This window comes from Phalacrocorax carbo, chromosome 5 (assembly GCF_963921805.1).
Source record: "Phalacrocorax carbo chromosome 5, bPhaCar2.1, whole genome shotgun sequence".
In the NCBI taxonomy this organism is placed as follows: Eukaryota; Metazoa; Chordata; class Aves; order Suliformes; family Phalacrocoracidae; genus Phalacrocorax; species Phalacrocorax carbo.
In genome coordinates this window covers 22644522-22672034 of record NC_087517.1, presented here as the reverse complement: position 1 = coordinate 22672034, position 27513 = coordinate 22644522, and the positions used below count along the sequence as shown (strand labels likewise).

At 36.7% G+C, this 27513-nt stretch overlaps 1 protein-coding gene across 3 annotated transcripts in view; it reads left to right on the top strand.

Moving 5' to 3' along the window:
* LRP2 (LDL receptor related protein 2) overlaps positions 1–27513 on the top strand; it is a 138631-nt gene that overhangs the window by 28441 nt on the left and 82677 nt on the right. For all 3 annotated transcript variants that reach the window (XM_064451539.1, XM_064451538.1, XM_064451537.1), the window contains exons 5-24: positions 3843–3953; positions 4075–4188; positions 5444–5560; positions 6359–6502; positions 7897–8016; positions 10378–10506; positions 12210–12379; positions 14608–14831; positions 15640–15846; positions 17562–17764; positions 18401–18541; positions 19501–19704; positions 20560–20752; positions 21928–22053; positions 22350–22480; positions 23211–23348; positions 24252–24533; positions 25756–25995; positions 26616–26735; positions 27120–27236. In XM_064451539.1, the coding sequence (XP_064307609.1) occupies positions 3843–3953; positions 4075–4188; positions 5444–5560; positions 6359–6502; positions 7897–8016; positions 10378–10506; positions 12210–12379; positions 14608–14831; positions 15640–15846; positions 17562–17764; positions 18401–18541; positions 19501–19704; positions 20560–20752; positions 21928–22053; positions 22350–22480; positions 23211–23348; positions 24252–24533; positions 25756–25995; positions 26616–26735; positions 27120–27236 (3231 nt within the window). The remainder of the gene's footprint in view (positions 1–3842; positions 3954–4074; positions 4189–5443; positions 5561–6358; positions 6503–7896; positions 8017–10377; positions 10507–12209; positions 12380–14607; positions 14832–15639; positions 15847–17561; positions 17765–18400; positions 18542–19500; positions 19705–20559; positions 20753–21927; positions 22054–22349; positions 22481–23210; positions 23349–24251; positions 24534–25755; positions 25996–26615; positions 26736–27119; positions 27237–27513) is intronic.

Here is a 27513-nt window from a genome sequence, read left to right as displayed (position 1 = left end):
AGTGATTTGCCCACTGTGAGGTGGAGACTCATGGCAGTGAGTCAAAGAGTTTTGATTAATTTTATTTTGTAAAATGTTTTGAAAGGTTGCTGCAGTAAAAGAATGACACTTAGAAGTAGGAAATGGCTTTTTTTTTTTTCTTTCTTCTTCTCTTGTAACATAGGTTAGGGTTATAGAAGTTTATACTTCCTGACCGTGTGACAGAAATCAGTGTCTCCTGAATTAAATACCAGTTGTAACTCTTTCCTGTTACTGTTTTTGTATGGATTTATTTCTAGCTTGCAGAACAAAAGTGTCAGGCAGAGAGCAAAATAATGTAGGTTTAGTAATTCCTGTGGCATAGCTTTCTAATCCATCTGTCACTGACCTAGAAAACCCCAGCATGTCTGAATCCTAGAAAAAGAACCCTTCCTTTGGTTTTCTATGTAGTTCTAAGTCACTCACAGGGTGCTGACACTTTGTCCATGAGCCCCCTAGCTGTGGAATTTTATACCCAAATACATTGTTCTGGAATCAGGTGCATACAGAGAAATCTGAGTTAAAAAAGAAGTCAAATAAAAGCTAGGAAATGTTTATTGTGCAAGCCCCAAATGCAGTGACTAATGTAAGACCTTCCCACTTAAATTCAAAGTGTCATGATACTTTCCAGACTCTCTTTGCTGGAGAGCTTTGAATTAAGCTAGATTGTATAGGTCTTCCAATTTAGGGGGCTCATCCCATTCCTACCCTCCCCACTGCCGATGTCCAGATTCTTCTTTTCCTATTCAGAACTTTCCATTTGGTCATAGGGAGTAGAAGAACTCAGCTCAGCTCAGTCATTACTAATGTTTTCTAAATTTTGGAGAGAAAGAAATGGAGTTTAAGTCCTATTTTATTAGGTTGTGGGTTTTTTGTTGGTTTGGGGGTTTTTTTGTTTTGTTTTTTAAACTGCAGGAACAGGCTCTCCTTCATTTTCAGATATTCTAATATTGTTATGAAGTTCAGTTTTGGTTTCCTTCATTCTCTCAAGATCGACAGAGTCCACCACAAACACAATGCTGTAGCTGCATCTTGTGTGTGATTTCCACAGGTGCCCTAGCTAGAAGCTGGTGGAAAGCATAGCACAGTGGTCAGCCCTCACAGAAGCCAGCATGTCTTGCTTGAATCTATCTTTGTCACTTCCCCTCCCATAAAAGTGTGGGTGGCTATCCCAGTTACTGTGGAACCGCCCTGATGCCATAGATGCTCCTGAACCCTGCAGTGCATTTGCTAGTCTTTGGTGTAACTCACAGCCCTGCCATTATTCATGAGGATTAGTTCTTAATGCTCCAAATAATTAAAACCATTTTATTAAAATAATATGCTGTATACAATGTACAATGCACAATGCACTGAAAAATATCTTTCAGATCAGTGAGAAGACTGTGATCAGAACTATAATTTTCTAAGTTTGGTCTTTAGACAGGGGATTGGGAATGGGATTACCTCTGCATAGTTTAAAAGTTAAATTCATCTCCATTTTGCTTTTCAAAGAATATTCTTGCTCTCCAACTACAATTAAAATAAATAATATGTACAGCAAACAGATCTGAAAAGACAATATGGCAAAAGAAGTATTGTTCACATTCTAGTAAACCACCAATGTAGTCAGAATGTGCATTTTGAAGTGTCTTCAAAACACCTTTACTTATTGCCCTGCTTGGTATTTTTGTAATGATTTAAATTTATACACTAGATTATATATATAATAAAGATTTTTCCAGGCTTGCTGCAGGAGAAAAAACTTTGACAAGGTCTCCCTTCTTCTAAAGGAGTTTAATATAAGCTTAAGAAAATCTTACTCCTGATTAGATCCTTAGTTTGCCTGGGTATTTGTGAAGAAACAGGCAGTGCAAGGCAATGGGTTCAACTTCCTATTTGTTTGATATTCAGTCCATCAGAAACAGTTTGGAACATCACTGGAGGTGTTTCTGTGGGATATGAAGGAAGATAAGGAAAATGACAAAACTGTCCATTATAGATCTCCTTAAAAGTTTTCCCATTTCAATGCAGTTACAAAACAAATGCCTTTTATTGTTCTTTTTCTTACATGTGCCCCATAATATTTACAGTACTCTTGTACTGCTGTAGCTATTTCCTGCTCTGCTGTGGAACTCCTGATGGTTCCTCCCTGTTACAGCTTCTCTTCTTCCAGACAGGGAGAAGCACTGATTCCACAGTGAGCATAAAATGCCCCAGGTCAGGCCTTTCTTTCTGTAGACAGAGTTAAGACTTCAGAATCCATGCTGTTTCTAAAGCTTTCTGAGTTGTTCATAAGCCTAACCCAAGCAAGAAAAGGATGAGATGTCTGTTAGGAGTTTGTCCGATTGACAAGTGGGGCTTAAGGATGCTAATCATGTTTGGGGCATGTGTTGGCATTATCAGTGCAAGCTTTTGGAATGGAAGGTCTGGAAACTAGCACCAGAGGCCACAGGTAGGAACACTGTAGCTGGAACCTTGGTAATCTGCAGCTACTGTTCTCTGATTAGGCACATACTCTTCCTACCTGACAGTTGTGGACTTAAATTAATTGCGTGAAATGAACGAAATGTAAATGGATCTCGATCAGGGAGATAGTCTGGCTAGACTTGTAGTGGATGTCAACACAGCTGTTTATCCTCTCGTATTAAGAACTTAACAGTCAAAATCATGTAAGCCTATTCCATAGGTGATTGAAGTTTAGTGGGAATGTGATGATATCTAGAACAGCAGAAGCAAGCAAAACAGTTTGCCACTGCCTGGAAAAATTGCAGCTTTTCTGACTTCTGCTTGAGTGATTTTATAATCCACGTTTTGAATTCCAAGAGTATGAATTAAAATGTGCCTAAGTGAGAGCCTGCTCTGTCTGCTTTATTAACTCGTGTTCAGAAGTAAAATGGGATAAGAATAAAAACTGAAAATCGAAAAGTGCAAAATGAAATTTGGTTATTCTGTTTCTTGAGTTCATTTATCTACCTGTATTTCCATACACAGGGAAAGGTTCAATAAATCTCACTTCTAAAAATAGCAATTATTTGCTTTCATACTTGCTGTTTGCCTGAAATAAGTAACTTTTGTCTACTCATATTCTCTTGCTCAACTGTAGCATGTGCATATGCTTAATTTGTTGGATAGTTCCACTGAACTCATTGACTGCTTTTATGCATAAGTATTTTCAGAATTGTTTATAAGTTGTTTGAAATAATCCCTTGTGTTGGCTTGTAGGCCATCTACAAAAATAGAACAGCCAGAAACTGAAAAATCATTAATTCTGCAGAATCTTTTTTGCTTTGGGAAGAGGAAGACAAGTAATAAACAACAGAAGTCCTAAAGTTGATCATGGACTTGGCTTAATTAGAAAAAAACATAATACCTAAAGTCTCTGAGTTTGAGAAGTCACAACATTTTAAGAGGACCTAGGAATTGTAAATTTCAGGAACTCCTTTTCTACCTAAACACTTTTGTTAAGATCAATGAAGTGTAAAACTGAGGTACAAGTAAATAAAATAAGTGTTCACTGCTTGATCTCCTTTTGGGTTGCTTTGTTTTCTATGATATTGTAAACCATTTGGGTTGTAAATCTTTTTGGGGTGTGGGAGGACATCCAAATTTTCCTTGTTTCTTGTGAGGTTTTGTAGCATCTATGTAGAGAAAATTCTTAAATATCTGTTGGAGGACACAGTATACTGGATAACTCGACTGTTCGTCAGTAGTAGTATGGGAAGTTTTATATTCCTTTTTTGTTTTCCTATAAATCAAGATATTCTGTTGACACTGGATATATATGTCTCATTATACTCTATAGTCTAACATTCATGCTAATACTGAAAGTTTTCTTCTTGTAGATTACCCAAGATGTGAACAGTTATCCTGTGCAAATGGAGCATGTTTTAATGCAAGCCAGCGATGTGATGGCAGAGTTGATTGCAGAGATTCCTCTGATGAAGCTAATTGCAGTAAGTACCACATGCAGGGTGATCCCAAACAAATACGCTTTATAGACCCTCTTTTAAAGGTAATGACTGTAGTTTTCTAACAGTTTTTCTATATGTCTTTCTGTGCTAAAATCTCTTTCAGCACATGGATGTACCAGTATGCAGTTTCAGTGTGCTAATGGAGAATGTATCCCACGAGCCTTTATCTGTGACCATGATGATGACTGTGGAGATAGGAGTGATGAAAACTCTTGCAGTATGTTTTTGGTTTTTTTTCCCCACTTTCTTTAGCTGTTTGAGTAAGAACTGGTTCAAGCAGATAGCAGGAAGTAGATTGCTTGGCCATACAGCCATCAAAAGCTAGCCACAGTTCTACATGGACTTTTTTGTATGGAAAAATGGAAATTGCAGTGTTGCTTTGATAGACTTTTTTCAGGTTGTCTTTGCTGGTAAGTGCCTGGGTGTGTGATTACTATTTGGATTTGCTGGATTCAGTGACAGTTTGCTGCTTAACACATATAGTTTCACTTCTTCATGTTGTCATTTTCTTCAGTTGAGCATAACCCAAAGGTAATACCTTCACTCTGAAGTCTCAGTTAGATGCAGCATTCTGTTGGTTTTTTGTCCAAATTTGTTTGGCTCTTTTTCGCATTTTTATTTTCCAGTAGGTGGAATGGATCTTCTAGAATTATTCCCAGTGACTAATGTACAACTTTACAGACAGATAACTGTACAGATAACTGTCCTTTAGATATTCAAGTAAGGTATTTAATTACACTGTTCCATTTCTGGAAATTTCTTGCTCATTCTTTTCTTAATGATCAGAGTATCCCAAAGTATTGCATCTCAAGGCAGATTCATGGCTGTAGAGTTATCAGTTGTGTGAGCTATATATTTAAAAAGGTCCCCCACTGATTATAGGATCTAAGTTAGTTTCATATTCTGTATTGCAGGAAGGCCATGTGTTACCATTTAGTTGCTCTCTCCTACCAAGGACCTCACACGAATGTGATTTCCCCCCCCGAATATTTCTTTTGTGTCTTTGGCAATGCTCGTTCTTTAGAGGACCCACAAATATTTCTGAACTCTTAACAGGGAATGCTTCCCAACCATGGAGGTCTTTGACATAAATGTTCTTTTTTTTTTTTTTTAATCTGTTTCTCTGAGTACAAAGCATATAAATGTTTTACCTTCTGATGTCTTGAGTATCATCTCTTTGTCATGTCCGCCTTCAGGAACCTTGTTAGTAAGGTGCTCTGCAACTAGTTGCACAATTAATTGAGAAATTTAGCATTCCCTTTCATTTCTGTAAAGAGCCAGAGTATTATAAAATAAAGTTCATACCTAAAACCAGGGCAAACCAGCAGTGTCTACAATATATACAAGATATGGAACTGGCTTAGTTTTTCAGGAGAGATTGTAAATGACTATTCATCTATGAGACAATATTACTATTTCTAACCTTTTAGTCACTTAGAATAGTTAGGTTTTTCTCATGTTTCTTTCCTTAGCTTATGCAACTTGCAGAGGCAACTTCTTCACTTGCCCAAGTGGCCGTTGCATTCATCAAAGCTGGATATGTGATGGAGATGATGATTGTGAAGATAATGAAGACGAAAGAGGATGCGGTATATACTAATGCTAACTTACGCTGACATCTTCACAAGACCTTTCTAAGCTGCTTCTATGAAATCTTGACCAATCAAGTTGTTCTGAATCCATTTTAATTCCGTGAAAACCTTAGAATTTAATCTTCACCTGTTCTGTTCTTTTTTAACTTATGCAATACTTTCTATTGTGTGTGTGAGAGTTACTGTTGTGATACTGAGTATGATGCAAACTGCATTTAGCATATGGCAACATCTTTTTTTCTTTTTTATATATATATATATTTTTTTCCTTTGGGAGATTTTTCATGTCATCTAATAAGAGACATGAGGATCCTAATCGAAATCATTTGGTTGAAAACGAAAATATCTCAGTTCCTGCCAATATTTATCATGTGAGAAACAGAAATTTTAATGAATGAAAGTGTGGGCTTTTTTTCTTTCATTGGCCTTTTTTAGGAGGAGCATTTTTCTCTTTATCCAGACAGCCTTTGCATGTTATGAAACCCACAAAAGTATAGTCCTGTTTCTGGTGCACCAGTTAGCCTAAAGCTAAGTGGTTTTACTGTTTCTAACAACACAGAAAACGAAAAAGATTTATATGTCTGCACAAGTATTGTTTGCATTGTACTTTGAAGGCAAAAGAAAACATGACAAGGAAGTATAGATGATGTTTCTTTTATAGTCCTTCCCAAGTGTATGCAGGAACCAGAAGCTGAATAGTGAAGGACAGAGATACTTTGGGAAGCTGTCAGAAAATAAATTCTACATATTATTTGAAACATACTCATCAATTATTCTTGTTTTTCTTTTCCATAGAAAGTGGTCGTCATGAATGCTACCCAGGAGAGTGGGCCTGCCCTGGGTCAGGGCATTGCATTCCAATTGGGAAAGTGTGTGATGGGACTGCAGACTGCCCGGCAGGAGAAGATGAAACTAATGTCACTGCGGGCAGACATTGCAGTATGTATTAGGATCAAAAGCATACACAGAATAGCAGAAACATCAGCATTGATATCTTGTTACATTCACCTTTTGTCTCCTAAAAAAAGTGATATATTGGAAGGTCACTATTTTTGTTGGCACTGTTTTGGCTTGAAAGAGGCATATATGCTGCAGCGAGACCATTCCTTTTGTACATCTGTATATGAAGTTTCACAAATAAGGATTTTAACTCACTCTCCGTATCCTAAAATATGTTCAAGAAGGCAGGGAAAGGTCTGCTATATGCCTTTTTTGTTTTATTATCTGTTTTTCCTGTTTGATAAGTAAGAAGGAATGCTGTGTACTGATTGGAACACAGGACTGAATTAGTGTATCCTGAGCCTTGGCTAACTCACCTAGGTTAGAGTTTTCAAAAATATCTTTTCACCTGGGATGTCTGATTCTCCAGTTAGTGGTATATCAGGTTTTCTCTGTTGGAGGCAATGTGCATGCGTAGTTCCTGTTACTTTCACTCTTATGAACCTTGATTCCCTCTGAGAATCAGGACCATGCTATTTTACATTTTTAATTTCTAGGAAGAGGAAAATTCCTATTAATAAAATAATGACTTTTGGAATAGGAGGGCAGAAAAAATAATAGGAAATCAAACCTTATTGTAAAAAGGTGTTGCTTGCTTTGCCGAACGGTTTAGTAGTAACATCAGATGTGGGCTGCAAAGCAAGCCATTTAACAGAAGAAACTGAGGAAAAGGAGGATGGAAAGGAAGGAGGTGGAAGTCAGCAAGTGCTTTACAATCATAATTTGATCACCTATCACTGAATTGTTTATTAGATAGTAGTACAAGGAAAGGGCGAAGTGGTGAAGGAAAAAGGAGAAGAAAAGGGTGAAGAAGAGTTTCTCCACGGACACAACCCAAGTGATATATTCTAATGTATTGGAGTAATATAGATATTCTTCTTAATATAATGTAGTGGTTTTTTTCTGCATAGAAGAGTAAATGATGAGGTTACGTGCCAATAGATGGAGCTTGAGGATGAGTTGTTCACAAGTAGGTCTTGTGGAAACAGAGAAGGGTATAGTGCATTGCAGATGGCTTCCTCTTTGCAGCTTTTTACATGACACTTATCAGTGGTGGTTCATATAAGACTGATGCTTATCCTTTAACTTTGTTCTGAAAACCTATTAGGAACAGTAGCTTGTCTTCTGGCTTCCATTTCCTTGCCTGCATGTATGTCAGCATATGTGATTTTATGAAACTTTAGTCATAATTTCTTGTGCAGATTTGTTTTAAGAAGCTGTTCCTGAAATTGTGGACTCATTATAGAAAGCTTTGTAACTGGTAGTAAGGCAAAAAGCTCTTCTACTGGTAATACGTGTAATCGTATTTCTGAACTATATTATTTCCTTTTTAGATATATCGCACTGTGCTGCTCTGAGTTGCCAGTATCGCTGTCATTCTTCCCCATCAGGAGGGATGTGTTATTGCCCTGCAGGATATACAATAAGTAGCAATGACAGTCGTACTTGTATTGGTAAGTGAAGTACAGTGACTGCAAGTATCTAGTACCTTCTCAGAGCTCATTGGGAAAGTTTGGATTCCAGGAAGGCGTGTAAGTTCCAAATGGGTGGATGTGCTGGCAAATAGAAAATCTCAGGTGTCAGCAAAAGAATAAAAATCTAAGCAGTACAATAGCAACATGATGACACATAAAAACCCAGAAATGTATCATAAAGATCTCTTTCAATAAGACTGTTAGAGACATAGTGAGAGCATGATTATGTTTAAAAAGATTTATTCTTAGATGGCTATTTTATTATCAAATTTTTGTACAGATTTTTTAGTGGTTAGATGAGAAAAGCTTGTTTCTGCTCCAGGGATATGTGTTATTTTATGCTTGGAAAAACAGTTAATGATATTGAAGTGTTTGGTACTTTTTGAAAGTGACTGTATACGAAGCCAGTAGAACATTGTACTTCAAAGTGAAAAGGGTGCTTTGTATTTGCACTGTGGGAAGGCTGTATCTCCTATGAAATTTTAGTATATACATTAGTTACATGAAAATGAAGAATATTTGCATGAATGTAAAGGTGAGTTGAGGTATTTTGGTGTTGCATTTCTATTCTGTATCTGTGGTACCTTGGTAGGACAAACCCTTCATTGTACAAATGTTTTATCTTGGTAACTGGAAATACAGTAACTTCAGAACCATGAAGTTTAGCACTGCCTAATAAAAGAAACTGGTTAAATATCTGTTACAGGTTTTCAGCCTAAGCTATGGTGTTTGTCCTATTAAAAGTATTCCAGGTGCTGAGTCTCTAATGAGATTTCTGTATTTTCAAGAATACTGGTTGGCCTAGGGCTGTATGGGCTGCAATGACAGCATGGTTGCTCTTAATAGGAGGAATCAATGCACTGACTCCAGGCACAAAATTTGCTCTGTTCTTTCACTCTTATGTGGGAAATACATGAAGGGCACATTCACAGACCTGATGCAGTCTCAGTGAGTCTTCTGTCATTTGACTTTCCTTTAAACCTAGCTATCTGTTTCTGGTTTGTAAATCTGAGTCAATGTATTTTGGTTTGCTGATTTCTAGGCATATATTTGTAGTGGGAGCAAGACATGTCATGGGGGAATGGCTCACAGTTAGTAGTGTATAATTCCACATCTTAGTTTAAGTCAGTGTTATTGGTTTAGAGGCCAGAAGAATTAAACTATAGTGTTAGCAAAGTCTATTACTTTTTGACATGATAATCTTTTCGATTGGTCTTCTCTATATTTACTTCTGGCTCACTATGTACTGAAGGTTTTTAACACATATGAAGCTGGAAAGCCACTAAGAACAACTTTTTTTTCAGTACCAAAATGTACTATCTAGAAAATATTTCATTTTCACTTATCTGTTAATAAATTTTTAAAACCTGAAGTTCCAGTAGGAAGAATATTTGAGATCTCATTTTCTCCTTTTTTTGGCTTAACAGTAGAATTACCAGTTTCCAGTGATATAATGTCTTGGTTCTACTCGGTTTTCAAGTGAAGGAGGTCAGACTTTTAATGTCAAAACCATCTGTTAAGTAGTCTCAGAAATCTCCTGGGCTTTAGATAACCCCAGATAGAATGAAACACCAGACAGTGTTCAGATATGATTTTTTTTTTTTTAAAGAAAATCAGAATTTAAAAAATCCGTGTTTTTAAAAGATGGCTAGTTAAATATTTCACAATTTTAGAGTGAAAAGATTCTGCAGCATCCTTGGAAATTGTTTGTAGAGCACGTTTGTGAGAACTTGCTGGCTCTTCCTAGCTGTAGACCTTACCTATATGGTATTTTGCATGCCAAAGTGAACTACTTCGTACTTTTTGCTGAGTGGTTCTGGTGCACAGTCAGCTTTTAATTGGAAATCAGACACCTGTTAGCATGGAACGAAGTCTGAACTAGTAAATGTTGCATTTTAGCAGGACATATTAGTGTGAGCACTGCACTAACATAAAGGTAGGACTTTCTTTCAGAGTGGGCTTAAATCCAGCCAAATGTGTGTGCAAAGTGTACAGATCTGCTGCAGGAAGGATACTGCATAGACATATTCTGTATTGTGGAACGTAGACAATGACATCCCTTCCAGTGATTTTTCCTCTTCTCCTGACAGGTGTGAGGTCGTTTTTTCTTGGCAGGGCGAGGGTATGTAGGTCCCTGGGCATCAAACATCAGTTGTTTTGTTATCCAGAAACAGAAAATTGAAACATTTGTGGGAAAACATACAAAACTTCTTTCCCCATGCCACAGTTTTGCAAACAGATAAAAGGCAAGCAGAGGGAACGAACCTGCAGCTTCCCAAATATAATGACATCCCTTTTATACAAAGCATTGTTTATAAATATGCCTTATTCACTGGGCAGATTTTGATGACTGCAAAATGTGGGGTGTCTGTGACCAGCTGTGTGAAGATCGTGTGGGACATCACCGGTGCCACTGTGTGGAAGGTTATTTCCTAGAGCATCATCGGCATTGTCGGGCCAACACTTCAGGTTAGTGTGCAGCAGTGCAAGTCTCTTGTGTTGTTGGGCTAATAGATAGAGTAAGGTAAAATGGTGCTGTTTCCATGGCTGTGCCATACCACTGCATTTGATTTGAACTTAATTCTGGCCTTAAGGACTTAAGGTCAGGACAGCATTCAGAACATCAGCAAATATCAAGAGACTCTGCATCTGCTGGCACCTGTAGGCTGGTGGAGCTGACTGCCTCATCAGGGATGCTTCTCCTCAAAACAATGTCTTCTGGGCTCCAGCACTTTCTCAGCATTCCTGACTTCCGCAGAGTTGGGAGGCTGTTGCCAGATCCCTCCTTAATAAACAAAATCTCACTCCTGTGGGAGGCAGTTTCCTGACCTGCTCTCAGTGGAACTCAGTGGGATCAAGAAATCAGGAAACCCCACTTTTTCTAGAAGGACCGTGCCATGCGAGAAGATGGTTTTGCTGAATGGTGAGCTCAAACACTTGTCTGTAAGAGAAACCATGCTTCTGGCTTCTAGTGTCCTGGAGTCTGAACTCTGCAAGAATGCTTGCCTCACACAGAGTGTCGTTCCCCATCAACAGTAGGCAGCTGTTTCTGGTTGTTCACCTCCTGCTCTGTTCTGAAAGCAGGCCTTGGAAGCTGTTCTTTGTGGAGATCTAACAGCCTAACAGGCTTTTGTCTGAGGCAGGTGTTCCTGCCTGCAGGAACTTAGTGGGAATGGGAGTCCCTGCTTGGCATAACTGATTAGCAGTCTTGCTTCTTAGAAAAGCATGAACTGCCCAGTTCCCTCCCCCTTCCTTCTTTCTTCAGCCACATCTGCAGAGCAGTCATCATCTCGCATTTTTCTAAGTATGTCCTCAAAAAATAGGGATTTTTTTCTGAGTTAATGAAATATGCTTGACTGTATTAAGACATGCATATGCCAGCACTGGGAAAGATTGTTTTGTTTCCAGAAAAATTCTGTATCTTTCACAAGAACCTTTCCATGCAAATTAGCATGACACTTGGGCCAGTGAGTTTTGCAAAGTGTTGATTTTCTGTCTTATTGATGGGGGAATTTCATACCAGCTCTCAATCAGTTTCCCTGGATAAATTTTTGCTTTAACTGAGGAGGAGTTTTTGTGTAGGGTGAATAGGATTTGGACTGAAATATATTCTTGTCAGACCTACGCCAAGCCTTTCAATAGGCATCTACTTTGAAAGTAAGCTTTCCTTCAAAGGCTTGCTGGAATCTCCCTTCTGTTGTAAGGTACAGCAAAAATTTTCTGACAAGGTGAGAGAATGAAGAAGGTGGATAGGATAGATCAGTAGATAAAAAGATAAGAAATGTGGCCTGCCTGCTAGAATCAAGGAATATCTGAACCTCATGGGGCAGAAAAAACTTAAGAAAGTTTGTAGTTTGATTAAGGGAGCTAAAGCAAGGAAATAGAAGAGCAGAAATAGGCTTTGGGAGTTTTGATGCACAGGGCTTTTGTAAAGGTTTTACCTGGTAGGGCTTTAAATACATACTCCTGCCTGGTTTTCTCCAAGTCTAGAAACCAAAGGCAAATCAAAGCAAGTTAATACTCACATAGAAACGTTTATGTTGATTGTAGTCTGAGCATCTATTTAAACCTTTGTGCCCATTGTGTATGAACCAGTATGTATATATTTCAATGCCCCTTTGCAAAGTAGCTTGCCTGCAGAGTAGTCATATATTTGTCACCCCTGCTTTCAGCTGGTGTTGCATCAATTATTTTTTCCAATGGCCGTGATTTACTGATTGGAGATCTTCATGGGAGAAGTTTTCGTACTTTGGTGCAGTCACAGAATCGTGGGGTTGCAGTTGGAGTGGACTTTCACTTTTACCTGCACAGAATCTTTTGGACTGATACAGTGCAAGATAAGGTGGGTAGAAATTTCAAGAAGAATTTATTTTTTGTTTTTGGAAGTAGAGAACTGCAAAGGCAGAATGTGTTGATAGGCCTTCATTTTTGAGAGCAGAAGCTGGCTGTATTTTTATTTTCTAACAAAAAAGCTCCTTGAAATGTTTTTATGTTAATGACTGCGTTTTTCAAGCTATACTATTACATGTGACATATTAAACAAAGAATCCTATTATATGGGAATGTCTTGAGCAACTTTTTTACTCAAGATGGAGTCCAAAAAACTAATTAAGAGAAATAGTAGACATTCTTTCAAAACTGAACAAATTTTTCTTGGTAATTTTTGAAACATGATCATTTAAAATGTAAAAGCTGTCTGCCTTCCAAGATGATAAAAATCAGATTTCTTCATATACTTCAAATGGCACTCTAATGGGGCTTGGATAACAAATATTGACAGTATTTTGTGTAATGAGCCAATATTTTGTTACTTTTTTTTAGGAGGAAATATTTTAGCTTCAAGATACAGTAAAACCGAGTGATTTTAAAAAACAGTCTAGAGGCCCTTGTGAAAGTCAGACTTCACCCTTGTTCTTTTTCTCTGTGCATAACGTACTGAAACAAAGAAAGTCCCAGGTCAAATGTTAAAACTCCACAGTCTTCATCCTCATGATGATTGACATGCAGAGTGAAGGAGAAACCATGGTGTGCCTCCTGCTGACACCAAGTGTGGATTAATTTGGTGGCACTGTCGTTATTCTGAATGTACACATAAACTGTAAACCATAGTGTCTGCTACAGGGCCATGTTGGTTCTGTTGGAAAGCACACTGTGTGGCTGTCAAGTAGGGCAGGATTTATAGGCACAATTTTTGACCTGTTCGCAATTCTGCCATTTTTACTTTCACTGCAGTGGGTTCCTGTTACTGGGAATTGCATTGAAAATGGCTGAATTAAGTCAGAGTCAAATCTGAACTTTCATGAGGCAGGAGATGTATGCTATGCCTCTAAAAAGATAATATGGGGTTTTTTACTGCACACCCCAGATGCCCAGGACTGCCTTTTTATCTGCTCCAAAATAGTTAAATCCTAATTAATTAATTAGGATTAATTAATCTAATTAAGTCCTAGCTAGAATACCCAGATAAAAACAATGATAATAAGAATTTTCTTATACGATGCATATCTCCACCTGATGTCTTAAAATAAAAGTGTTATTAGGGGATTTGTTTTGGTTGCCTTTTTTTTCTTGTTTTTTTTTTTTTTTCTTTTTATTTTTGTTGTTAGGATTCAGATGTAAACTAAACCAGAAAATTGTGGGTTGTGTTCTGTATCATCTTTATCTCACTTAGTGTACTGCCTGATAACCTAATGCCCATAAGCTCTTCCTTCAACAAGGTTTCCAAAGAACAAAGCTCTTCCTTCAACAAGGTTTCCAAAGAACAGAATAGACAGTTAAGTGGTTTGCTTCATTATTGTTGCCTGGATCTGAAGGATATTTAAAATGATATAACTATTTCAGCTCTTATTTTTCTTGCATATATTTAGTTTTGGTAATTTCTATTTTAATTTAAATACATTCCAAACCTCATGCTGTTGTTCCAAAAAAGGTAGTGATTCCTAGCTCAGTGTTATAATAATGATTACTATATATATAAAATTATTGTCTCTATACCGTTTGCTTCTGAGCTTGCTTGCTTGCAAGATAACAACACTATTTCTTCTTGAGTATGTTGCTGATAAAATTAGCCTTAACTAAAGGAGACCAGAAGCAATGCTGAACCTTCTCCTTTCTGTCAGGAAGAGCTTTCCCTCTCTTCACTTTGTAGTTTCCCCTTAGTGGTTGTTGCAGTAAGAGCTCCCCCTCTTGTTCCTGGTCACTGATGAGAGCTTTGCTAAAGCATGTTCATTTGTTTTCAATTCATGAAAATACTGGTTTTGCTAGATTCCAGGAAAGCAAGATGCACTTTCCTCATCTGTTTGAGGAGTTTATTAATCCAGCAATTAGTTATGTTTGCTAAAGCACAAGGCTGTTTAGTCTGTTAGAAGGCGAGCTTCCTGTAGTTTTTGCATTGTTTTCCAAATTTTTGCAAAAATTCCCTAAGGTAAGGAATAGCTTAGTGGGTAACTTCGTTGCAGCTAATAGCCAATTGTGGATCAGGGCTCAGTGTGATGTTAAAGGACAAGTGCCATTTGTTTTGTGATTAGCAAAACATCATGTGGGCACTGACAATATTTATATTTTTTTCAGGTTTTTTCTATTAATATTGATGGCTCTGATCTCCAAGAAGTTTTAAATGTTTCAGTTGACACACCTGAAAATCTAGCAGTGGATTGGGTTAACAATAAACTATATGTGGTTGAGACCAGTGTGAACAGAATAGATATGGTTAACTTGGATGGAACAAACCGTGTGACTCTTATTGCTGAAAATCTTGGAAATCCTAGAGGAATAGCACTTGATCCAACCGTTGGGTAAGTGATACATGTCAGGTAATGGTAAAAGATGTCAGAAATTCCTTTATTCCCATGTGAAAGGAGTAGAACTAAGAAATAGCTAGGGTCGTCATTTTAGAATTAAATATAGAATGTTTTAAACACTTACATTCTGTCCTAATCTATTCTACACCTTAAATTGTTATGAGAGGGCTATGCACTGCTTTTATTGCCAATGTGCAGGATCTTTTGTATGGCTAGAGTTGTATGTGCATGAGCACCTCTGAAAATGGGCGGACTGTGGAATTGCCCTGCAGATGTGTAGAAGTTATCCTGAAGGATTTCTGTTGTGATACCATCCACAGACCTCCTACTATTTGAAATAAAGTGGTGGAGTGAAGCCAGGGAAAATAGTGTCTCCCAGTCTGACAGGCTTCAAAAATTACATGAGCCATGAAAACTTGGATCCTTAGAGAACGGGAAGAGGAATTTCATGCAACTTGTAGTGACGGATGCTGCTTTCATGGTGCATCTGTTTGTCACTGGTTTATTTCTGGCTATACACTTAAGCCTGTATTTGACTAAGAAAACTCTGTATTTCTGAGATTTTATGGGTGAAAGCATGTTTCTTTCTAGATTCATTCTATAAAAGAACATGCAAATTACTTCTTGGGCAGGAGGTGTTAAGTATGTTTTTGTAATATGCCATCTGACAATCAAGCTCTGTGATGAAAGGGTACGTGTTTTAAATTCCATGTAAAATGCTGGGTTTTTGTAAAATCTGAAGGAAAAATGGAACTTTTTTAGTTTGTGGTTTTTTTTCTTTTTTTTTTTTTTCCCTTTATAGTTATTTGTTTTTCTCAGACTGGGATAGTCTGTCTGGTGATCCTAAAGTGGAAAGGGCCTTCATGGATGGCACAAACCGTCAGGATTTGATAAAAACAAAATTAGGCTGGCCTGCTGGGATAACTCTGGATATTGTGTCAAAGAGACTTTACTGGGTTGACAGCCGGTATGATTACATTGAGAGTGTAACTTATGATGGACTTCAAAGGTAGGAGAAATATTATTCCTTGGAGATTATAGCAGATACACTGGTTATTTTGTATCTAGTTCAAAGAAAGATTTGTCTAACAAAATGAGATACGCAAAGGATGAAAATTACAACATAATGAATGTGATGCACCTTGATATCTATGGTGTCATGCCACTCCTAGACAATCCTTAGTTCCTCCATCATTCTTTGTCCTTTTTCTACCTTGAATGCCTGTTGCGCTTCTTTTATAATGTACTTTTTAATAGTCCACCACTACAGTACACATTTTATGGCATTTGCTTTTTATTATTTTTGAATGATATACATTATATTCCATCATCATTTCTTTACGTCTTTTTAATGAATGAATTTATTTGAAATATTCCATTCCAAAGCACCACTTTGTGTAATGGGTATTAAGTGCTCTTCTTACATGTTGTAAATCTTTGCTGTCAGAAATTAAGTCATCACTCACCCTATTGTGATGCTGGGGAAACTATCACAGCATGCAAGAAAGGAGTCCTAGAGTTTTTATGGGACTGTGTTTAGAAGCCTGCTTATCTCTGCATCTATGATAGTCTGTTACTCAAGCACAAGAAAAAATTGTCCCCTTTAGTATACAGCCTACAGCATACTGCCTACGACTTGAAAAACAGTCCTCTTCTCATTTGACAGGTTTATTGCTTGAGGTATTTTTTGGACTTACAAAATTATAAAAATAATGCTGGTATCTTTGCTCCCTTATCAGGCTTTAATAAGACAAGAATTTGTTTAGTAAAATCTCTGGCTTTTGGAGATTAAAAATTTACCACTCACAGCAACACCAAGAATCTTGCAGATGTTGTGCAAGTGGGCAAAAGGCAATGGCATAGTCTACAAAGGATGTTAAAATACAGCTTACTGTCCACTTGTGTCACATCTTGCATGCCTACAGCATGAACCTAAATCACCTGGGAAATTGTTAAGAGTAGAGCTGTAGAATTAATCTGATTTTGTCGACCTTCCCTCATGACTCCATGAAAATAATATTGTAGTGTTATTGTTATGTATTGTGTGAGGACTTAAATGTTTCTCTTTATCTCCTAATATTTATCCGGAAAAATACTGTCACAATATCTTGTGTAGAATGGATACCATTTATTAGCATTTGGTTTTATTTGGTTTTGCATGGGTGATTTGGTTCAAGCCAAATCATGGGTGATTTGGTTCAAGCCAAAGAAAGTTGTGTTGTTGTTGTTGTTTTGGGGTGGTGGTGTGGTTTTTTTTTTGTGTGGTTTTTTTTTTTTTTTTCCCCCTGCATACATAGGATTTTATTTTTGGCCAGTGGCTGTTGCAGCCATAAATTTTTTACATTCAAGGTTTCTTTAATATTTCAAATTGCTACAGATGCCTTTGATTTCCTCTGTTTGGTCTCTTTTCTCTAATTTACTTTCAGTAATCATGAATCGTTCCCTGTATTTTTGAGGATTTGTCTTTACTCACTGTGTTTTCTTGGAAATTGCTAACACTTTTGATTGCTCTGCTTTCACTGCTGTATCTTTTGTGTTTATGTACCCTGTATGCTTAGCTTCATCTCTTCAGTACATATGGTCTTTTCCATTAGTACTTTGGCAGCTTCTATGTACAAGCAAAAGCCAGTGAATGAATTAATAATCCTGTATCATTTCCTCTCTTAATAAAGTTATTTTCTAGATAATATTTTGTAAATAATAGTAAAACCATCTTTATAACAGGAGAACAGTAGCTCATGGAGGCTCACTGATTCCTCATCCATATGGAATCACTTTATTTGAACACAATGTTTATTTCACTGATTGGACCAAAATGGCAGTGGTGAAAGCTAACAAGTTTTCAGAATCTAACCCTCAAGTGATCTACGAGTCTTCACTGAGACCTTACGGAGTGACAGTTTACCATGCTGCCAGGCAGCCATATGGTAAGACAGTAAGTAGATTGTTCAGGGCAGTTTAGGAACTATCATACCAAAAGTTGGTAAAAATTATGAGAGACTGTTATTTTGCTGTAAAGAACTAATAATTACAGTATATAACATTTGTATTGTAAAACTGGACTGGTTTTTATCACACAGAGGTTTTATCCAGCTGCTGTAGCTAATGAACTGTCAAATGCAACATTTAAGAGGAGGGGCGCTTATTAAATATGTTGATATTTGGAACAGTCAAATGTGCTTATGAGCAGTATTGGTGTTTGGGACTTACTTCCTCAGCACTGCAATGAGGGTGGAGGTAGAAAAGGCTAACAGTGTGAATGAATGCTATGAGATATAATTCTGAAGTAGATCTATATGCAGAAAACTATAGCCCAGATTATGTCCTCAATGCTGCGTGCTGAGTATCTCTGCACAGAGCTGAATACCTTGAATGCGGGTTAGCTCTGTTGTGATTTTGGTGCATTCCAGGGTAAAACTGGTGGTGTATGATTTCCATGTGATGTAGTTCCCACAGAGTCCACATGATTTATTGTGGCTGTTGAGAAAAATCCTGAAAAATCCCGGTAATGATGCCATTAGGTTAATAGATGAAGTTATAATCCTATCTGTATTATTTTCCAGTAAGAAATCCTTGTGGAAGTAATAATGGGGGATGTGAACAGATCTGTGTTCTCAGCCACAAAACAGATAACGATGGACTAGGCTATCGCTGTAGATGTATACTGGGCTTTGATCTACACATAGATGGACGGCATTGTGTGGGTAAGAAAATGCCTTGTCGGAAATAGCACTATTCGATTGGCTCTAGAGTTTTTTCTAGAACATGCTTTCTCTCCTGAATAGATCTGTGGGTTCAATATGCCAAGGACTTAATGTTTTTCCATCACAACTCTTGTTGACAGCTTTAAATGTAATGATTTCTGCTGATGTCCATTTCAAGCCACAACAACTTAAACTTACCACATCTTATGAGCATTTTAAGGGTGTTAGATGTGGAATATGTGTAGACAACAGTATGATTAAGCTCTTAATCCTGAAATCAAGCAAGGATGCTTGCTAATATGCAGATTTTTCATTATTTGGAACATGTAAGCCTGCTTTCCTGTGCAGTAATGTGCAGATTAGATTGGTCTTCTCCCTGTGAACACATATGGCAAGAACAAGAGATTCAGTTTTGGAGCTGTAGGCTTCCATCAGCAATCTGCTGCTTTCTGTTTTGAGTGCAGAATTGTCACTAAGGGGAGGTTTACCATGTGTATTTATTGGCAAATTAAGCCAGTTATGTTGTCTATAGTTTTACTGTTTGACCATACATTTATCTTGCTAGCTCAAATATGGTCTGGTTATATGGTGGCTCCACAAAGCCTGTGAGGTTTTGGTTTTTTTTTTTTTTTACAATAGGTGATTGTAAAGGGGTCAGCACAGAAGATGATTTCTGCTTTAATAGGGATAATATTTTCTGTAAAGGTATATTAGGACCACAGTAACAATGCAAGAGGAATACCTGGCCACATCACCTAATATTCAGAGTTGGGTTTTGTTGTTTTTCTTCAGTTTTTAGGTCTGTGTATATTTAAATTCCTATTTTCTCATTCTTCATTTTTTTTTCTATTTCCAGGCTGTTAGTGTTGCCAAAGGAAAATTAAGCTTTACAGTTAATTAATGCTCAATTGTCTCACCTTGTGAATAAGTAAAGACTGTATCTGATCTTTTTTTTGCAGCTGTGCAGCAGTTCCTGCTGTTTTCATCTCAGCTGGCAGTGCGGGGGATCCCATTCAATCTTTCCACCCAGGAAGATGTGATCATACCTGTAACAGGAAGCCCTTCATACTTTGTTGGAATTGACTTCTGTGCTCAGGACGACACAATTTTTTTTTCCGACACAAGTAAAGACATGATCTATAAACAGAAAACCGATGGTTCAGGTGAGAATCATTCTTAGGAATTGTAGAATAATTGTGCTAAGGAGAGTAGAATATATATTTCTAAAAAGCATAAAAAGTCACATTGTAGACTATACAGATGAATCTCAGTGTCACCCCAGTAATGTGTAAAATATTTGTCAAAAATATTTGTTCAACTCGTATTCAGCTTATTGAAGTCTCCTGTTCATTGACAAACTTGCTGAATATGTTTGCAAATGACCTATTTGTAGCACCTCTTAGAACTAGGATTTGTCATCACCAGTCTGTTTATGCATACTAGTGCTAGTTATGCATAGTAGTAGTATAAAGCTGAGTTTCTCTTTTTAATTTCCCTATCTGGAGAGCAGGATGTTTATGATGATATTGTAATACAGAAAAAGAACATTATGGTTGTGAGACTTTTGGAAGTCCTGTTCGTGATAGTGTGAAGAATGTTTCCAATTTATAATACTGATCAATTATATATTAAGTCAGCATATAGTCTGAGCTTGCTTGTTGCTTTGGGTCAGAGTAATGGTAGACTGCTGCTGACGATTACTACCATTACTATGGAAAGAGTAGGTAAGGTCTGGCTGTTGAGCAAATGTCCTTACTGACCTTCATTCATAAAACTCAGTGTAAACTCAGTGACTCTCATCTTTGGCTAGTTTCTATTTCTCCTCTTCTGGGTTTGTGCTCCTGAACTTGGAGCAAAAGGCACCTCCCTTCCCCTTGGTTATTGGTCTTAATATTAAGTAGTGCAGAGGCAGCACTTTTACTGAGGGAAACCACTAGTTCTGTGAACAGAATACTGCATTCGTGTTATTTCCTCTGTTCCTAAACATTTACAATCATTATGACTGTTATAAATTCTAGGAAGAGAAATCCTGACGGCTAATAGAGTGGAAAGTGTTGAAGATTTGGCCTTTGACTGGATCTCAAAGAATCTGTACTGGACAGACCCTCGATACAGGAGCATTAGTGTGATGAGGTTGGCAGATAAATCTAGGAGAGCTATTGTTCAGAATTTAAATAATCCTCGATCAATAGTAGTTCATCCTGTTATTGGGTAAGTTTAGCTTTGATTCTCACTTGAAACTATACAAATTTATGGCTCAAGCAGAATCGGTGAGGTTAGATTTACATCTCCTTCTGGATTTCTGTTTGGATTTGTATTCTTTTCCAAAATACCATTTTTTTCGGTTCTTTTATCTTTTTTTTTTGTTTGTTTTATTCTGGTTTAGGATTCAGCACCCAGAGGAAAAGGCAAGATGATACAGATTCCACATGAAAGAAGCATTAAAGAACTATCTTTAAATGCACCATTTTTTTTCTTATACTCCGGTGTGTTGATAAACAGGCAAAAGAACTATGTTTCTCTGTGTTAGTCAGATTAGAAAGCTATTTCTCATAGTCGAAAGATAGTTTTCTAAATTTTTTTAATATACTTTCAGTTCGCAGAACACTAACCTTCATTCCTTTATTTTTTCTATCTGAATTTATTTATTTGAAACATATTAGATAGTACTAGCTGTACTTGATATAGACCTTACAATATGTGATTCTGTGTACATAAAATGAAGCCCTGCTTTTCTTTGATGAAAACGTTTAAAATTCAGTACTCTATTATTTGGCCATGCCAAAACAGCATTTCTTTCACGACATAGTTCCATTTTCTACTGCCATACTACTGAATTTCTTAATTCTGGGATACTGAATTTTCATGTATAGTAATCTAATATACTATTTTGGAAATAATCTCCTAAGAATAGTGTTGAACTTGGATCCTTGGTTATCCTAACCTTTTTTGTTTGCTGCTTTGTGAAGTTATTTAACACTAGTTTAACTTTGACTGTAGGCATAAATCAAAAGGATCAGGAAAAAAGTCTTTATAAAATTCATGCTTTCTTGTAAGTATTACCTAAAGATGCATTTTTGCTTGATTATTCCTCCCTGTCAGCGCTTAAATGAAATCCTTAACAATTTTAACAAAGTTATGGATATTTTATGTCTAAAGGGACAAACCACTTCCGAAGATTTTTGGAAGTTGTTGTACACAGGATAAATATTAATTGTTGGTACCACTACCTATAGAAGAGAGGGAGAGGGTCAACATAAATTGTATTTTTTTAAGGTATGTGAAGATGAGGTACAAAGAAGAATGTTAATGGTGTTTGAAAGTTTGCTCTGTTTAATTATGTTATATCATTGGGTTTATGTGTCTTCCAACATGTGTCCTTTCAGGTATATTTTCTGGACAGACTGGTTCAGACCTGCAAAAATCATGAGGGCGTGGAGTGATGGATCCCATGCCTTGCCAATTGTGAATACAACACTAGGCTGGCCTAATGGCCTAGCCATTGACTGGAGGTAGGGACAACACAGAAGACAGAGAAGCTTTTTGAGCAAGTGTGTTTCTTCCTTTAAACTGTTAGGGATTAAAAATAAAGGAGTTGTGTCAGATTGTGTGCACTGGCACTTTCGTATTTACAACCTTATTTTTCATTTTCATGAAAAGCCTGTAAAATCTAAGATTTTCTCAGAATCCCTCCCCACACACCCCAATTGCTTCTTGTCAGTTTTAAGATTATAATCTGAAAAAATGTTAGTGCTTCCTAATGGACATAATGTCATTTGAAGAGATATGACATTTTCATTATTTCTAGTTCTCTAAGGCTGTACTGGGTGGATGCCTTTTTTGATAAAATTGAGCACAGCAACTTTGATGGGCTGGACAGACGGACTCTTGAACGTATTACTCAGATGACTCACCCATTTGGCCTTACTATTTTTGGAGGTAAGTCTGGCATTGAAAAATATTAGCTATCATTATCACAGATTTTTTTTCTCTGATGATCTATGAGTATGTGAGATAACATAACATGGCCTTTGCAATACTGCTTTTCCTATAAAAAGCACTGTTGAAAGTTTTTATTATAAATATATATTTAGTACTTCTTGGTTTTAGGACTGGTTTTATGTATATTTGTGTTTAAATAACTTGAGGTAGGTCAGGTTACTCTTTTAGTGCAACAACACAGATATGCTGTACTAATTATAGCTTTGAAGGTGGGCTACTTATGCTGGACAGACAAGGTAAATCACCTCCCTAGAGATGATCAGCACTTTCAGGATTTTATTAATTGTGTGTAGAGTTTATCACTGGATTTATGTTGCATCTGATCCCTTTTGATTTTCTGTAAAAATGTCTTCAAAAATATTCTAAAGTTTTCTGGAAAGTTGTCTTAATGAATGACTTTTAAAATTGCCTTGGAATTTGGAATGTCGGTTGAGCCTGATGTATCTCAATTTAAGTGAAATCTGAGAGGGCATGTTTTTCTAAGTTATGCCTGCCTATGACTGAAGGACTCACTTTGCATTAGAAAAGTCCTTTTGTCTTTTTCATGAAACAGTTATGAAAAATTATTAAATTTACATGGAAAGCCTTGCAGTTTTTTCTCGTGATGCCTGATCTTTTAGGTCATATTGCTCTGTAATTGTTATATCTTAAATGTCTTTCAAAACAGGTTATGCCTATTTCACTGATTGGAGACTTGGTGGAATAGTTCGAGTGAGGAAGTCTGATGGAGGAGAAATGACTGTTATTAGGAGGGGCATTAATAACATTATGCATGTTAAAGCATATGATGCTCATTCCCAAATAGGTGAGTTCTTTTGTTGGACAGATGAAAGACATGAAACAGGGAGTAAGAGACAAAATATCAGGACAGATGGTTTCCACTCTCAATTTTAGAAATGGCTTTACTGTGGACCATAACTGACATGCAGAGGAGGCCGCACACAAACTTAAAGTCACACCTTGTATATTTCACTGTTTTGTGACTGCAGTTTTCATCCATTACTTCTGTTACTTTATTTAATAACCTTGTAAAATGAAATTATGATTCCATTGTATTTTATGTAATTGTATCACCAATTACAACCTTGTATTTCACTCTTTCTTGTAGAAGTTTTAGTTAAACTGAACTATTTATTTTGAGAAATTGGATGAACATTTATTAATCAAACTACTATTTTTAAAGTAATCACTGGGCATACGTCTCTATTTTTTTTCTTCTTTTCACTGCTGAATTCTATGCAATTCTATGATCTAAACCAAGGATTTGGTATTGTAGTTAATTTAGTAAAACACCCAATGCACTTATCAAACATATGATCAAACCGTGTGCTAAGGCTCACCACCTATTTGGTGTCCAAAGATTGGATCAGTTCTCCCAGCCTTGCTCAAAGGTCCTCGTCTATGGTAGTACACTTGTTTTCAGACAGTTGCTGAAAATGGGCAGAAAAATGGATGAAATTTAATAGTATGTTGTTGGCTTCTGTAAACATCTGTGTCAATGAAGAGTATATGGAATGTTGGACTTTTATTATGGCTTATTACTACTATTACTGTCAATGAACTTGACCCTGTTTTGCAGTGTATGCAAAACCAGAGGTTGCTACAGCATTTTTTAAAAAAACATTCTTTTACTGTTACTGTACACTTTTAATAGTTCCCAAGCTGTTATCAGTAGCGTATACATTGATCTTCTCTATCACTTTTTAAGGCTCTAACTACTGTAATAGAGGAACAAACCCAAATGGAGACTGCAGCCATTTCTGCTTCCCAGTACCAAATTTTCAGAGGGTTTGTGGTTGTCCTTATGGCATGAAGTTGGCTTCAAATCAGCTGACATGTGTTGAAGATCCATCCAATGAGCCACCCACTTTGCAGTGTGGCTCCTACTCATTTTCCTGTGGTAATGGAAGATGTGTGCCTCGATACTATCAGTGTGATGGAGTTGATGATTGCCATGATAATAGTGATGAACAAAACTGTGGTTCTTTAAGTAAGTAATCCCTCTAGTTTACAGTTAGTGTTTGTTTGCAGTTCAAAAAGTGTGATATGTCAGTCTGATTTCCTTGGAACAAACCCCAATTTTTTAGGGTTACATCTGTGGATAAATCCTGAAATTTGCCCAGGAGATTAGTTACTTTGGAAATTATTCAGATAACTCGTGGGAATATGGGGTTCAACACTGGCCACCTAAAGAATGCATGAAAATATTCATATTTCACTAGTTCTCAAAATTCAATTTACAGAGTAACAAAAATTTATCTTCTAAAGAAAAGTTGTATTTATTCTTTTAAATTTTGAAAAGTCTTGGAATATCACTTGCTTGTTTTATTTTCTTGCATGGGGAGGGACAAACCATCTTAAAGATGAAGACATCTAAAAAATAACACCACAAGAAAAATAACAAAACCATATGTATTGTCTAATCTTCCTCTAAGATCAAAGCAGCACTTTTTATTTCATTTAACATCTGAATAGAGATTTTATTATTTTATTTTATTTTATTAGGGAACTACTGAACTATTTGTTACATCTGGATTTTTACAGTGAAGTGGATTAAAAGCACATTGATTCATCTCCTGGTTTTACTGTAAAGTGTCTTACACAAAATATTTTGTTGATCAAGTAAATTAAGAGAACAGTGGGATAATCATAGTTGATAAGATATTGAAGCGAGGTTTTAGGACATACTTGGTGCTTCTTTCTTCCGAGTTAATTCTTTCTTTTAAATCATAAACAAGAAAATAGGTCATATTAACAACATGCTCAATGCGTAGGACTAACTAGTATGACTAAGGTATAAACTCTATTTCGTATTAGTGGCCTATTTTAGAATAACTAGAATACCTTTTGGGGAAAAGGAAAGTATAAAGCAAATGGCTACCTGAAGAAGTTAATAAGTTATTTTTCTTGTTCTTTAGGTTGTTATGCAGTGCTTAACAATTTAGTTTTTTATTGATTCTTGCAGTTTAAAAAAGTTTGTAAGTATTCAGTTCAGCATGTTGGCATGACAGACATTTTCATTTTAAGTAATGGGCATTTTAGAATATTTTTATTCTAATTTTATTTTTATTTATTCTAATTTTATTCTAATAAAAATATTAGCATATTTTAGGCTCTCTGTAAGTATACTAATCATGCTGAATACTTTGGCAGGGAAGGCAAGTTTTGGAGATATTAATAAAAGTGTCCTCCTGTTTTGTTTTTTTTTTTAGATAATACTTGTGCTTCATCAGCTTTTACCTGTGCCAGTGGACAGTGTATTCCAGGCCGCTGGCGTTGCGATAAACATAATGACTGTTTTGATGGCAGTGACGAATTGCGTTGTCCTACACAAGGACCCACTTCATGCCCTGTAAGCCTGTTCACCTGTGATAATAGAAGATGTATTCCTAGGATATGGCTATGTGATACTGATAATGACTGTGGTGATGGTTCAGATGAAAAAAACTGCAGTGAGTATCAAAACTGCTTGTTGTTTTTTAAACTGTATATGTCTACATAGATATGTCTGTTGGTGTAAGGATGATAAATGAAATTAAGAAGAAAGAACTAATATCTAAGACTAATATATTGCAGTCCATGAGATGTGGAAAAATCATCTAATTTGAACTGTCAGAGCCAAGTAGAATGCAGAAAAAAAAAAAGGGAGGGCAACTGTGATATTTATAACCATGGTGCTGCATAATGTCATGCAGTGCAATTTAAAGCAAAATGCAGCTAAAGCTTAGATTTTCTAAGCACTTATTTCATGAGTGATCTCAGTACTGACTAATGGTGTAGTCAACTAATATAGTCTGGAAGTTTTTACCAGAAGACAGTAGTTTTTCCATATACTTTCTTTAGCATTATTTACCACTGAGTGGAATCTGCTGTTTGTTTTGCCTGAGTCGAAGCCCATGTATGAATAAACAATCACCCAGTACTAATGTATTAGTGCTTGTAGTTTATATGATTACTTGTTGCTGCATTACATGCTGCAAGTTAGTGATAGTGTCTTTCTACTGTCTCAGTATTATGCTGATTTCAGACAAGAGAAAAGAAACACATCTGCTTTTATTGTCATTCTTAATAGCTTTCACAGGTACTTGTGAACCCAGGCAATTTCAGTGTCCGGACCATCGCTGTATTGACCCATTCTATGTCTGTGATGGAGACAAAGACTGTATAGATGGTGCTGATGAGCGTGACTGCAGTAAGTGTAACTTAGTTTGTTGAACGCCTCTTTATTGTTTCCTCACTCTTGCCCCCTGAGGAGTCTTTGGTGACCTCATATTATCAGCTCCAAGATAGCAGAATGCATAATAAACCTATCCATAATTAACCCTGTTTGTGATGCTTGTTTTAGCATTTTAGTAAACTCTTTGATCTCTAGAATGGTTCCAGAGAGCTGAAATCTGTTTCCTTTGTTTTCTGTGGATTCCAAGGTTGCTGAATTTTCTGTGTCCCAGGGAAATCATGGCCTTCAGTGGAACTTGGACTCCTGATATCATATCTGACTTGAGCACCTGTAGAAAAATTGGGTGCAATCTAGCTCTGTAAAATAAATAAATAACATCAATATTTTTTTATTTTGTAGTATATAACTGCAGTACCACAGAGTTTAAATGTCTAAGTGGAGACCAGTGTGTCAGCAGTTACTACCAGTGTGATGGGGTTTTTGACTGTAATGATCACTCAGATGAGACTGATTGCCGTAAGTATACTGATGCTGAAAGACAGGCTTCAGTTATTAGGTGATGCTTCTCAAAATTTTCTTTACCTGGCACTACTGTCCTTAAAACCTCAGGATTCTTATTAGGGAAATGTGTCTATAAATTGTTTTTTTGAGCACAAATTTCAAATGCAGTAGGTTCCAGATCAAGAGTAGATATTTCTGGCAAAGGGTGGAGTGTGCATTCCTTTTGGCATTCCATTTTGTTCAGCTTGGCACCTCAGTCTGAGGGTTTAAAAGTAAAATTAAGTCTACTCAT